This window comes from Engystomops pustulosus, chromosome 7, assembly GCF_040894005.1.
Source record: "Engystomops pustulosus chromosome 7, aEngPut4.maternal, whole genome shotgun sequence".
NCBI lineage: Eukaryota > Metazoa > Chordata > Amphibia > Anura > Leptodactylidae > Engystomops > Engystomops pustulosus.
Window position 1 is genome coordinate 57,212 of NC_092417.1, and position 14,826 is coordinate 72,037.

At 50.7% G+C, this 14,826-nt stretch overlaps 1 protein-coding gene across 1 annotated transcript in view; it reads right to left on the reverse strand.

The window, feature by feature from the left end:
• Positions 1 to 14,826, reverse strand: part of ARHGAP30 (Rho GTPase activating protein 30) — a 72,144-nt gene that overhangs the window by 14,756 nt on the left and 42,562 nt on the right. The window contains exons 4-9 of the mRNA XM_072114411.1: positions 9,826 to 9,908; positions 9,526 to 9,633; positions 2,091 to 2,218; positions 1,664 to 1,826; positions 1,423 to 1,523; positions 1,169 to 1,246 (exon numbers count right to left, since the gene is read on the reverse strand). Of these exons, the coding sequence (XP_071970512.1) occupies positions 1,169 to 1,246; positions 1,423 to 1,523; positions 1,664 to 1,826; positions 2,091 to 2,218; positions 9,526 to 9,633; positions 9,826 to 9,908 (661 nt within the window). The remainder of the gene's footprint in view (positions 1 to 1,168; positions 1,247 to 1,422; positions 1,524 to 1,663; positions 1,827 to 2,090; positions 2,219 to 9,525; positions 9,634 to 9,825; positions 9,909 to 14,826) is intronic.

Consider the following 14,826-nt stretch of genomic DNA (forward strand, 5'->3'; position numbering starts at 1 on the left):
TGACTATTGTAGTCCTCTGCACTGTCGGAGAGGAGGTGATGGAGCAGAGAAGGAGGAGCATGTATTATGCTAATCTCTGATTAGATTATTGTCACAGGTGCTTCTGCGATCCCTGTCTTGGGACACGTGTCCCTCTGTTTGCCCCTGCTCCGGACTCACCTGTCCCAGCTCCTGCTCCCCAGTGGACTGCTGTGCGCATGCATCCCCCCCTCCTAGGGCACACGCACGCCGACTGTTGGAATATTAAAGGGCCAGCGCACCGCTTAAGAACCAGCGCCTCCCTTCCTTCCCCGCTGGATCTTTGTGTGCCTACGCCATTGTGAAAGCTTCCCTGCGCCATTCCTAAGTATTCCTGCGTTCCTGCTCCTGCATTCCTGCTCCTGAGTCCTGTGTTCCTGCGTTCTCGTGTTCCTGTTTTCCCGTTCCCATCTGCCTGCACCTCCCATTGTTGACCCCGAATTGGACTTGACGTTGCATCTCTGCCGCCTGCCCTGACCCTGTGCCTGGAGCGGACCACAACACTGTCTCCTGCTAAGGTACCTCGACCTCAGCTGCCACCGCGGGCTACTCGCACCTGTGGAACGACCCAGTGGTATCCTGCCGCAGCAAGACCATCCCGCTTTGCGGTGAAGACCAGTTGCCCCTTATATTCCGGTCTCAGGTGTCAGCTTGTACCATCTCCCACAGTAGTCCAGAGGATCCACTGACCCCAAACTCTGACAATTATCATAATACACCCCCTCCTCTTCTGCCCCAGCACCTCCTCTCTGACAATGGAGAGGATTACAATGGTCAGATACCAGCAATAGATCTGCTGCTCTGCCCATGCCCAGGCATGTAACCATGACAAGGGGGCATCTTCTGTCACCATCATCACCATACACAGGATTCTGTACTGTAAGATCAGGGAGACGATGGGTGTCTCTTATGGCTGACACATGGCTCAGGGTCAGGAGGAGCCAGGGTACCTTCCTTATAAGATACTCAATGTTTCCTAACACAAGGCCGTAGACATTCGCCTTTCTCTAGATGGACACTTTGGGATTGCAGAATGGACTTATGGCCTCAGCACTACAGCCCACAACGAGGCGTCTCAGTTTTATGACTCTATACAAACAGATACTTGGACCTTCCCTCACACCTGCCATGGTAAAAGTCTTCTTCTCACCATGTGCAACATCGGGGACTGAGCTCAAGGAATCCATGCTCTTGGCTGGACGAAGGCTCATTTTTCCTGACTTGACATCTGTAAAAGAAATGATTTGAAGATAAGATTCTGGAGGCCACGAAGCCGACATCATTCTCCGAGAGTGCGGGTCCTTCTTACTCAAATGCCTTGGACAGTGCTATAGACCAAGAAATAAGAGGAGAAGGTGGACATTTAGTCAATGACCTGTTCTGTAGAGGACCTTGACCTCTCACCTTTATCCTCAGGTTTATGAGACTTGCGCTTGGAGTCTTGATTGGATCTTCCAAGGTTGAAGATGGATTTCCATTTCTTGGCCTTCAGAGATCCTTTCCTCCTGTGGAGATTATCACAGTTATGGGTCTCTCCATCTCATGTTCATACATTTGGAATTCCTCGATAGGTGCGAGCCACACAAAGGATTGTAGGGTTTCATTAGTGTCACACGTATGTATTCAATGTTCGAAAGGGACTTACTTGTGGTCTGAGAACTCGATGATTGTGTGGTAAGGGCGCATCTGCGGTGGACCGTCACCATGATTCAGCATGTTTGGTAGATTGTAGGACAAGGAGCGGAAATAATCCTCGGGGACGCAGGTTGGCCAGTTCATTGAGACACCAGGGCCTTCATTATCTTTCCCTGGAGGTACAACACAAAACGGACATCAATGGACATCAGCTGCGGAACCTTCTAGGGCGACTGGATGAAGTGACTATTGGGAGAACCTGAGGTAGTAACTGAGGCAGAGGCCATGATGAACATCTAAATATCATACATAACAAAGGTAAATCAGCGGATGACAAAGGGACAGGTAACTGCCAACCAATATGACGACAAAGAAACCATATATGGATCCAGACTTGGCCGTGTTCTGGCCGTGAGATTATGGTGGGAATGTCCTACCATGATTTGTCCCGTCACCAAACAGCTGTTCCACGTGTGTCAGGATGAATTCTACCACAATGGACTGGACTCTGACCTCCATGAAAGCGGCCGTGCTATGAAACCCTGAAGACTCGATGTCCTTGGACCTGTCGGTGGAAATGGGAGTCATCAGAAGAGCGTACATGAGAAATGATTGTCTCACTATTGGCAATGTACACGGTTACTTAGGGTTAGCATTGAGGTATCTGATCTCTGGTGCCCCGTAAAGGGGTCTGCCATTGTGTGAACCTGTCCTGCCCTGACCTTTGCCTGATTACCACGCCTCACCCTTTGCCACTCGTTCTTTTTATAGTCAGTACAGATTTTGCCCTCACTGACCACTCATCATGTTACGCCATTGTCTCTCCACCCCCCGTGGTCCGCTGCCACTGGACAAAGACTTCTCCAGAAGGTGGTGGCCTGTTCTGCTGCCCAACATTCCCAGGAGTCGTCCCGCACCATACTTGTGAGGTGCCATGGGTAACGGGAAATGCACCAAGGTGGCCACCAATGGGGGACAATACTAAAGATGTGAGGGAAAAGCTCCTCTGCTGCTGGACAGTTGGTTGAATGGACACCAGTAATGTCCTCGGGATCCTCTATGGCTGAATGTCTCAGACCTGTCTCTTCTTCTATAACATAAGGGCTAGAGGAGGAGGAGGAGGAGGCTTTTTATTTTTTTAGATTTTAAAACTTTTATTTCATTTTAATAGAGCACAAAAAACCCAATATAAATATCGTTATTTCATTACTATGCAACAACTTTTACAACAATTCCCAAAACCCAACTCGAGTATCAACCCACTCGCTCCCAGACCACCCGACCCAGCCGGGAGAAAAAGAGAGAAAAACCCAACACCCCAGAACAATGGGGGGAGATCCTTAAACCTTTGCCCCCTACCACCCAGATCTCTTCCAGGTATGCTGCCCCCCCCTTTCCCAGGCTTTTACCTTTCTTATCCTTCATGTAGGATGGACTTTGCGGGACGCCCCATTTATTTGCTATCCCTAATCTGGCCAAACACAATATCTTACTAATTACTTGTCTTATAGCAGATTCTTGTCTGCTTGGTTCAAATACCGCAAGAACAGCCGCCTGCGGTGCCCCGGGTAGAGCCATAGACTCCTCTACTAAGGGCAGGACCAGGCGACACGTACGGAGGCAGCGCCTACTAGTGGAGATGACTTTCACATCCGTATTCAGTGATAACTGGGGGTGTAGTATAGCTACACGGAGTCATTCTGGGGACCCAGGACGTCCCATCTCCTTTTCATGTTTTACGGGATGTAATAACTTCAGCCCACGCCTGTAACATTCATTTATAAATAAGTGAAATATTTCTCCGTGATCTCTAATAATGGGGCTCATTTACTAAGGGTCTGAATCGTGCATTTTCTTCGGGTTGCCTGAATTTTTCCATTTTTCCCTGAATTGCCCCGGGATTTTGGCACACCCGATCGGATTGTGGTGCATCAGCGCCGACTTTCACGCGACAGAAATGGGGGGGGGGGGCGTGAGGGTTTCGGAAAAACCGCGGAATTTAATTGTGTTGCAAGATCAGCACTCACATGAACCGGGACGAAGAAGGTGAACTCCGGCGGAATCCCCGCAGAACCCGAATCAGCGTCTGAGAACGCGGCGGTGGATCGCGAATGGACCGGGAAAGTAAATGTGCCCCAATGTGAACATTGAGGGGCAGATTTACTTACCCGGTCCATTCGCGATCCAGCGGCACGTTCTCTGCACTGGATTCGGGTCCGGCCGGGATTTATTAAGGCAGTTCCTCCACCGTCCACCAGGTGGCGCTGCTGCGCTGAAAAGCATCGGAAAGCACTGGAGTACACCGAGCCGGGCTGAGTGAAGGTAAGTGCAAGCTCCGCGACAGATTTTTTGTTTTAAATGCAGTGTTTTTTTCCGAATCCGTTTTCGTTTGGCCACGCCCCCCGATTTCCGTCGCGTGCATGCCGGTGCCAATGCGCCACAATCCGATTGCGTGCGCCAAAATCCCGGGGCAATACAGGGAAAATCGGAGCAAATCGGAAATATTCGGGTAACACGTCGGGAAAACGCGTGTTTCCTATACTTATCGTTATTAACCTATCGCATGCTCTACAGCTGCGTCCACTTACTGAACCTGAGCTGGGACCCCCAGACCCCCGTGTTGTACCGTTACAACCAGAATAGTGAGCTTCATCCGCCCTTATTCTATTCCGTATCAGCTCCGTCACCATTGAATCACGAGTCATTTGTATCAATCCTACCCTATCAGCCCTCGAAGATGGCATTTTCATCCAGGTGGAGACATTGGGGCAGATTTACTTACCCGGTCCAGTCGCGATCCCGCAGTGCGTTGTCCGAGGAAGGATTCGGGTCTGCCAGGATTTATTAACATCGTGTGTCCAACTTCCTGCATCTGTCGCTTCTGTCGGAGTTCTCCTTCTTCTTCCCGGTGCATGTGAGTGCTGATCTTGTGACACAAATCCTTTTTTAAATTCCGCGGTTTCTCCAAATCCATCGGCCACGCCCCTCCCCCCGATTTCTGTCACATGAAAGCCGGGGCCGATGCGCCACAATCCACTCACGTGCGTCAATATCCTGGGGCAATTCTGCTCAAAACGGAAATAGTTGGGAAAGCTTAGAAAAATGTGTCGGACCCTCAGTAGATGAGCCCCGATGTGCCGCATATTATTCATAATTGGGATAATGTTCAGTTCCAGATTTCTGGCGCGGTCAGCTGTTACCATCACCCCCGGTATTTACCGGCGCCGTCCCTACAGTTGTACATCCAGCTCAGGAATTTCCTCAACAAGCAGCAGGACCGACTTTCCCAAATTATTTTTAGCCCCGAAAAATGGGAAAATGTAATAATGAAATTGAGAATCTCCCGGAAAGTGTCGTGTGGTTTCTGTCACCGGGATATGTCATCCCTCTCCCCCCACTTCCCCAGCCCCTAATCCATTCTGGGGTCTGATATATAGGGGGGAGGGGACACCCCGATACAGAGGAGTGTGATACTGATCCTTGCTGTAGCTGTAGAGAACCTGCACCCGGGTAACAGAATCGTCCACAAGAAGCGACGCTCCACCCGCTCAAAGGCCTTAGCGGCGTCTAGCGACAGGATGGAGCCACCTCCCCGCGTCCCGGCTGTATGTCAGATTATAATCCGCTCCTCCTGCCGGGATTAACCCATTGTGGTCCGGATGGACAATGTCGGCTGTTGCACTTTTCAACCTCGTGGCCAAGATTCTTACATCACAATAAGAAAGGTGAGGTCTATACGCAGCCACGTCTGGTGCATCTGACAATGGAGGCCTCCATCATCGAATCCGGGACCAAACCCTTCTTAATGATGCAGGAAAGAATAGGGATCACTGCCTGATGTAGACATTGATAAAGTGCGAGGGGCAGTCCATCTGATCCGCTCCTTTTATCACCAGTCCCCCCAATAGCCCACTCTTTCCCTGTGGGAGTCGAGGGAAGGGAATGGCGCCAAGGAGATCGTCCGCTTCAGCGTCCGAGAGGGTAAGTCCCGACTGGTATAAGGAGGAGTAAGATTTACTGAATGTATTTTTCTCATGGACAGTTTTTCCCTCCTGGTTTCGAGACGAAACATCGGACACTACGCAGGTCACAGAATATAAAAATGAACCTAAGCAGTTTATCCATTTTAGTGGCAATAAACTTAACCCCTTAAGGGCGCAGGGTTTTCGCTCATTTCTCGTTCTCCATCTTCAAAAATCCATAACTCTTTCACTTTTCCGTGTGCGGCTTATTTTGTGTTACTTTCCCGTGATGTTATTTGGAAAAAAATTCCTAATGTGGAAAAATTGAAAAAAAAAAAACGCATGTGCGTCACGTTGTTGTGGCTCAGTTTTTACGCCTCTCACTCTGCGCTCCACATAACACGTCCGCTTTATTCTGTGGTTCTGTGCGATCGCGGTGACACCGGATTTATCGGTTTTATTGTGTTTTATTACATTTTCAAAAATTAAACGAATGTGTAAAAAAAAAGAAAAAAATCGTCTTCTGCCGCTAATAACTTTTTCATACTTTGGTGCACGGGGCGGGGGGCGGGGTCATTTTTTGCGAATTGAGGCGACGTTTTCATTGCTGCCGTTTCGAGATTGGTGCGACATTTTGATCACTTTTTATTTCATTTTTTATGTCATGTAAAAAGGTGTAAGAGTCGCGTTTCGGACATTTGGGCGCCATTTCCCGTGTCGGAGGTCACCGCCGGCCGTAACCGTTTTTATATTTTGATAGATTGGGCATTTGGGCGCCATTTCCCGTGTCGGAGGTCACCGCCGCCCGTAACCGTTTTTATAGTTTGATAGATCGGGCATTTGGGCGCCATTTCCCATCTCGGAGGTCACCGCCGGCCGTAACCGTTGTTATATTACGATAGGGCATTGTGGGACGCGGCGACACCTGATGTGTCTGTGATTTTTTACTGTTTATTATATTTTATATCAGTTCTAGGGAAAGGGGGGGATTAGAATTTTAATATTTTATTACATTTTTTTATTTTTTAAACTTTTTTTTTTCTCCCACTATTTCTTAGACCCTCGGTACATTAACCCTAGATGGTCAGATCCTTCCTACCATATACAAGGCAACTGTATCGCAGTATATGGCGTTTCTGCCACTGGCTCATTGTAACGAATCTGCATAAACCATTCAGCCTCGGGTCAGACAAAGACCCGGGGCTACCGATCACCGCGCCCCAATGACGGTCGGGGGAGAGACAATCGGAATACAGATGGCGATGCCCACGCACTGCCGTCTTTTAAATGCCGGCGGCAACGGAGAGGTTAATAGCTGCGATATGCAACGACCCCCACCCGTGTATGAGGAGGACTCAGCCCGTGAGCAAAGCAGCCGGCAGCCTCAAAAAGATAGCGGCACATGGGCGCCACCATCTTGCCTAGGATGGTCGCTCCCCGTGACGTCATCGGGGAGGGGCGATTCGTCTCCATGGTAACCTCGGGTCTTCCGAAGACCCAAGGCTATTTCGTTTTAACCTCTTCATTACAATGTGCTGATAGAACTGTAGTATGGCAGTATATGATAGGATTGATCAGACAACCTAGGGTTAAAGTACCCCAGGGAGTCTGAAAAATAGTAAAAAGAAAAATTAAAAAAAAAAAATTATAATAAAAAAACCTAAAAATTTCCCTAGAACTGACATAAATATAAATAAACAGTAAAAATCATAAACACATTAGGTATCGACGCGTCCGAAAATGCCCGAAATACCAAAATATATCAACGGTTTTTCAATGCGTTTAACCCCGTAACGGAAAATAGCGCCCAAAGTCGAAAATGGAACTTTTTTGCCATTTTAGAAAAATATTAAAAAATTTATAAAAAGTGATCAGAAGGTCGTACAGTCCTAAAAATGATATCATTGAAAATATTAACAAATGTCACAAAAAAAGACACCACCCACAGCTCCCTACAACAAAGTATAAAAAAGTTATTAGCGCCAGAAGATGGCAAAATAAAAAAAAACATCATGTAAATGTCTGAAAACATTATAAAACCTATACAAATTTGGTATCCCCGTAATCGTACCGACCCAAAGAATAATGTAGACATGTCATTTGGGGCGCTCAGTGAAAGCCGTAATATCCAAGCCCACAAGAAAATGGCAAAAATGCATTTTTTCCCCATTTTCACTGCATTTGGAATTTTTTCCCACTTCCGAGTACATGGCATGGAATATTCAATACCATCACTATGAAGTGCAATTTGTTACGCAGAAAACAAGCCCTCGCGCAGCTCTTTACGTGTAAAAATAAAAAAGTTATAGATTTTTGAAGGTGGGGAGTGAAAAATGGAAATGAAAAAACAGGAAAGGGCCCGGTCCTTAACCTCTGAAAATCTGACCCGTTTCTGACCTTATTTCCCTGATACCTGATATCCCCATTACCCCGAGAAAAACTAATGATCGCATCTCTGTCTTGAAAAGATAATGGGGCTCATTTACTTACCCGGTCCTGTCGTGATCCAGCGGCGCGTTCTCTGTGGAGGATTCGGGTCCGGCTGGGATTCACTAAGGTCGTGCACCCGATGTCCACCAGGTGGCGCTGCTGCGCTGGAGTCCGTCGGAGTTCACTGTCCTATTCCTGGGTGCAGGTAAGTGCGTGTCAAGCCACACTATTTTTTTTAAATTCCGTGTTTTTTCCAAATCCGTCAGGTTTTCCTGGCCAATTAATCCCAGCCACCACTGATTCCTCCGCTGTCACCCTGTTTCTTGTCCAGTAGCGCTGTCCGACCCGCCGGAGGGTCCCATTGCCTTCGCCGTCCGTCCTGTTCCACATCTTCTCCAATGTATCTGATGTCCCATTCTCAGCCCCCGTATGATCTTCTGTTTCCTTCGGGAGCCCCTCCTGCAGATTTACCTCCTCCGGCTACTTCGTTGTACCCGAGAGTGCAGAACAGAACTTTACCACCGGCTCTGACAAACGTCCTGAACTTTCTCACTTTAACCCTTAAACAGCTGGGGTTCCCCTTATCCTGTGCCCTTCCCACAAGCATTGTACATTAAACCAATCCTAGAGAGTGTCAATGTGAAAAAGCATCAAGTAAATAGAGAAATAAACCCAGTTCAAAACAAGTCCAGATAAAAACTCCGGTACCGCCGCAGCTTAGTAATGGGTCAGTCTCCAGAATCGGATCCAGAGCAGATAAGTCCAACAAGAGGCGGAGTCTTGACCAAACAAGGGTTAATGAGGGGTGTTAGTGAAATAGTAAGGGTTAATTACCCCGCCCCACAAGAATTAACCCTTAGTACCCCAGACCGGTATCCAAAAGGAAAACAGATCCAAAGTAGCCTGAAATGAATCAGCAATCGGTAAACCATCATAAAGCTGCAGTACAGCGGAGAAGTCTCCGACCACAGACAGGCCCAACATCCGTCCTATCCATCCAAACTGAGGCTCCAGACAGAAGGTGTCCCCCTCAGGAGAACAGCATGCCCAGGAGCGCTCGCTAAGCAGGGATCACACCTCATGGATTGGGGGTCCGCTGCTGGCACTCCGATTTTTCCTGGGTTCGTCCCGGAACTTTCTTACGCAGGGCGGCTGGTCCGCATAACGTCAAGCCACGCCGGCCAGCGGTCCATCGCCACGTCTACATCCTCTGGACAGAGCTCCTCAGGCAGGTAAGGGAGGAGACGCATGCACCCGTCTGCGCCTTGCATCACGCCATGCAGCGGACCCCCACCCACGATGTATGCGCCAGCACTAGGATGTGTCCGGCCGATGCTCAGTGCGTCCCAGAATCTCCCGACGCTACGATCGCTCCGCGGAGAGGAGGAGAGGAGCCGGAATGACATCTTACACCTGAATGTACCCGAGGGCTAGAGAAGGAGGATGAGCTGTGGACAAGGGGTGAACCACAAGAACCTACCTGAGAAGATTCGGGGCCCACACGATGGCCAGGTTTCTTGTGTGCATGTTGGTTTGAGCGCTGTATGAGGCCATTCTAAGCAGGTGTCTTATTAGATATTCCAAGGTCCTAGAAGACATAGAGAGAGTTGTACATCCATTAAGGATCTCTGATTCTCTAACATGAGATCCATGCTGCAGGACATAAATAGCATTGAGGTCCTGCCTAGGAGAGCATGAGGTCACTTTTTGTGCTCCGCCACCTCCTGGGCACCAATGGTCCATGGACACCTGCCTGCAGAGCTATCAGTAGGGTATCTACCTGTAATGTGGAAGCGGAAGCTCCTTCAGCACTTCTCGTATCTTTACCAGTCGCTGCTCCTCCAGTTGGATGGCCACTGCATCCTGAAGGAACCAAAATGCAAACAAATATCAATGACAATACATTCTAGGATCATCAGAGAGACAGATCTTATGAGTGCTGGGAACATAATGATGTACGTCTCAGGGTGGCGACATCTAGGCTGTGTTGGGAGTAGAGGACCTCTGATGGGGGTCTGGGGATGGTGGGAACAGAATGATGTACGTCTCAGGGTGGTGACATCTAGGCTGTGTTTGGAGTAGTGGAGAGGACCTCTGATGGGGCCTGTGGATGGTGGGAGCATAATGATGTACGTCTCAGGGTGGTGACATCTAGGCTGTGTTGGGAGTAGTGGAGAGGACCTCTGATGGGGGCCTGGGGATGGTGGGAACAGAATGATGTACGTCTCAGGGTGGTGACATCTAGGTGTGTTGGGAGTAGAGGACCTCTGATGGGGCCTGGGGATGGTGGGAGCATAATGATGTACGTCTCAGGGTGGTGACATCTAGGCTGTGTTGGGAGTAGTGGAGAAGACCTCTGATGTGGGCCTGGGGATGGTGGGAACAGAATAATGTACGTCTCAGGGTGGTGACATCTAGGCTGTGTTAGGAGTAGTGGAGAGGACCTCTGATGGGGGCCTGGGGATGGTAGGAACAGAATGATGCACCTCTCAGGGTGGCGACATCTAGGCTGTGTTTGGAGTAGTGGAGAGGACCTCTGATGGGGGCCTTGGGCTGGTGGGAACATAATGATGTACGTCTCAGGGTGGTGACATCTGGGCTGTGTTGGGAGTAGTGGACCTCTGATGGGGGCCTGGGGATGGTGGGAACATAATGATGTACGTCTCAGGGTGGTGACATCTAGGCTGTATTGGGAGTAGAGGACCTCTGATGGGGGCTGGGGATGGTGGGAACATAATGATGTACGTCTCAGGGTGGTGACATCTAGGTGTGTTGGGAGTAGTGGAGAGGACCTCTGATGGGGGCCTGGGGATGGTGGGAACATAATGATGTACGTCTCAGGGTGGTGACATCTAGGCTGTGTTGGGAGTAGTGGAGAGGACCTCTGATGGGGCCTGGGAATGGTGGGAACAGAATGATGTACGTCTCAGGGTGGTGACATCTAGGTGTGTTGGGAGTAGTGGAGAGGACCTCTGATGGGGCCTGGGGATGGTGGGAACATAATGATGTACGTCTCAGGGTGGTGACATCTAGGCTGTGTTGGGAGTAGTGGAGAGGACCTCTGATGGGGGCCTGGGGATGGTGGGAGCATAATGATGTACGTCTCAGGGTGGTGACATCTAGGCTGTGTTGGGAGTAGTGGAGAGGACCTCTGATGGGGGCCTGGGGATGGTGGGAACAGAATGATGTACGACTCAGGGTGGTGACATCTAGGCTGTGTTGGGAGTAGTGCAGAGGAACTCTGATGGGGCCTGGGGATGGTGGGAACATAATGATGTACGTCTCAGGGTGGTGACATCTAGGCTGTGTTGGGAGTAGTGGAGAGGACCTCTGATGGGGCCTGGGATGGTGGGAACAGAATGATGTACGTCTCAGGGTGGTGACATCTAGGTGTGTTGGGAGTAGTGGAGAGGACCTCTGATGGGGGCCTGGGGATGGTGGGAACATAATGATGTACGTCTCAGGGTGGTGACATCTAGGCTGTGTTGGGAGTAGTGGAGAGGACCTCTGATGGGGCCTGGGATGGTGGGAACATAATGATGTACGTCTCAGGGTGGTGACATCTAGGCTGTGTTGGGAGTAGTGGAGAGGACCTCTGATGGGGCCTGGGGATGGTGGGAACAGAATGATGTATGTCTCAGGGTGGTGACATGTAGGTGTGTTGGGAGTAGTGGAGAGGACCTCTGATGGGGGCCTGGGGATGGTGGGAACAGAATGATGTACGTCTGAGGGTGGCGACATCTAGGCTGTGTTGGGAGTAGTGGAGAGGACCTCTGATGGGGGCCTGGGGATGGTGGGAACAGAATGATGTACGTCTGAGGGTGGTGACATCTAGGCTGTGTTGGGAGTAGTGAAGAGGACCTCTGATGGGGGCCTGGGGATGGTTGGAACAGAATGATGTACGTCTCAGGGTGGTGACATCTAGGCTGTGTTGGGAGTAGTGGAGAGGACCTCTGATGGGGGCCTGGGGATGGTGGGAACAGAATGATGTACGACTCAGGGTGGTGACATCTAGGCTGTGTTGGGAGTAGTGCAGAGGAACTCTGATGGGGCCTGGGGATGGTGGGAACATAATGATGTACGTCTCAGGGTGGTGACATCTAGGCTGTGTTGGGAGTAGTGGAGAGGACCTCTGATGGGGCCTGGGATGGTGGGAACAGAATGATGTACGTCTCAGGGTGGTGACATCTAGGTGTGTTGGGAGTAGTGGAGAGGACCTCTGATGGGGGCCTGGGGATGGTGGGAACATAATGATGTACGTCTCAGGGTGGTGACATCTAGGCTGTGTTGGGAGTAGTGGAGAGGACCTCTGATGGGGCCTGGGATGGTGGGAACATAATGATGTACGTCTCAGGGTGGTGACATCTAGGCTGTGTTGGGAGTAGTGGAGAGGACCTCTGATGGGGCCTGGGGATGGTGGGAACAGAATGATGTATGTCTCAGGGTGGTGACATGTAGGTGTGTTGGGAGTAGTGGAGAGGACCTCTGATGGGGGCCTGGGGATGGTGGGAACAGAATGATGTACGTCTGAGGGTGGCGACATCTAGGCTGTGTTGGGAGTAGTGGAGAGGACCTCTGATGGGGGCCTGGGGATGGTGGGAACAGAATGATGTACGTCTGAGGGTGGTGACATCTAGGCTGTGTTGGGAGTAGTGAAGAGGACCTCTGATGGGGGCCTGGGGATGGTTGGAACAGAATGATGTACGTCTCAGGGTGGTGACATCTAGGCTGTGTTGGGAGTAGTGGAGAGGACCTCTGATGGGGCCTGGGATGGTGGGAACAGAATGATGTACGTCTCAGGGTGGTGACATCTAGGTGTGTTGGGAGTAGTGGAGAGGACCTCTGATGGGGGCCTGGGGGTGGTGGGAACATAATGATGTACGTCTCAGGGTGGTGACATCTAGGCTGTGTTGGGAGTAGTGGAGAGGACCTCTGATGGGGCCTGGGATGGTGGGAACATAATGATGTACGTCTCAGGGTGGTGACATCTAGGCTGTGTTGGGAGTAGTGGAGAGGACCTCTGATGGGGCCTGGGATGGTGGGAACAGAATGATGTACGTCTCAGGGTGGTGACATCTAGGTGTGTTGGGAGTAGTGGAGAGGACCTCTGATGGGGGCCTGGGGATGGTGGGAACATAATGATGTACGTCTCAGGGTGGTGACATCTAGGCTGTGTTGGGAGTAGTGGAGAGGACCTCTGATGGGGCCTGGGGATGGTGGGAACATAATGATGTACGTCTCAGGGTGGCGACATCTAGGCTGTGTTGGGAGTAGTGGAGAGGGCCTATGATGGGGCCTGGGGATGGTGGGAGCATAATGATGTACGTCTCAGGGTGGTGACATCTAGGCTGTGTTGGGAGTAGTGGAGAGGACCTCTGATGGGGCCTGGGGATGGTGGGAACAGAATGATGTATGTCTCAGTGTGGTGACATCTAGGTGTTTTGGGAGTAGTGGAGAGGACCTCTGATGGGGGCCTGGGGATGTTGGGAACATAATGATGTACGTCTCAGGGTGGTGACATCTAGGCTGTGTTGGGAGTAGTGAAGAGGACCTCTGATGGGGGCCTGGGGATGGTTGAAACAGAATGATGTACGTCTCAGAGTGGTGACATCTAGGTGTGTTGGGAGTAGTGGAGAGGACCTCTGATGGGGGCCTGGGGATGGTGGGAACATAATGATGCACGTCTCAGGGTGGCGACATCTAGGCTGTGTTGGGAGTAGTGGAGAGGACCTCTGATGGGGGCCTGGGGATGGTGGGAACATAATGATGTACGTCTCAGGGTGGTGACATCTAGGCTGTGTTGAGAGTAGTGGAGAGGACCTCTGATGGGGGCCTGGGGATGGTGGGAACAGAATGATGTACGTCTTAGGGTGGTGACATCTAGGCTGTGTTGGGAGTAGTGGAGAGGACCTCTGATGGGGGCCTGGGGATGGTGGGAACAGAATGATGCACCTCTCAGGGTGGCGACATCTAGGCTGTGTTTGGAGTAGAGGAGAGGACCTCTGATGGGGGCCTGGGGATGGTGGGAACATAATGATGTACGTCTCAGGGTGGTGACATCTAGGTGTGTTGGGAGTAGTGGAGAGGACCTCTGATGGGGCCTGGGGATGGTGGGAGCATAATGATGTACGTCTCAGGGTGGTGACATCTAGGCTGTGTTGGGAGTATTGGACCTCTGATGGGGGCCTGGGGATGGTGGGAACATAATGATGTACGTCTCAGGGTGGTGACATCTAGGCTGTGTTGGGAATAGATGACCTCTGATGGGGCCTGTGGATGGTGGGAACATAATGATGTACGTCTCAGGGTGGTGACATCTAGGCTGTGTTGGGAGTACAGGACCTCTGATGGGGCCTGGGGATGGTGGGAACATAATGATGTACGTCTCAGGGTGGTGACATCTAGGCTGTGTTGGGAGTAGTGGAAAGGACCTCTGATGGGGCCTGGGAATGGTGGGAACAGCATGATGTATGTCTCAGGGTGGTGACATCTAGGTGTGTTGGGAGTAGTGGAGAGGACATCTGATGGGGGCCTGGGGATGGTGGGAACAGAATGATGTACATCTCAGGGTGATGACATCTAGGTGTGTTGGGAGTAGTGGAAAGGACCTCTGATGGGGCCTGGGAATGGTGGGAACAGCATGATGTATGTCTCAGGGTGGTGACATCTAGGTGTGTTGGGAGTAGTGGAGAGGACCTCTGATGGGGGCCTGGGGATGGTGGGAGCATAATGATGTACGTCTCAGGGTGGTGACATCTAGGCTGTGTTGAGAGTAGTGGAG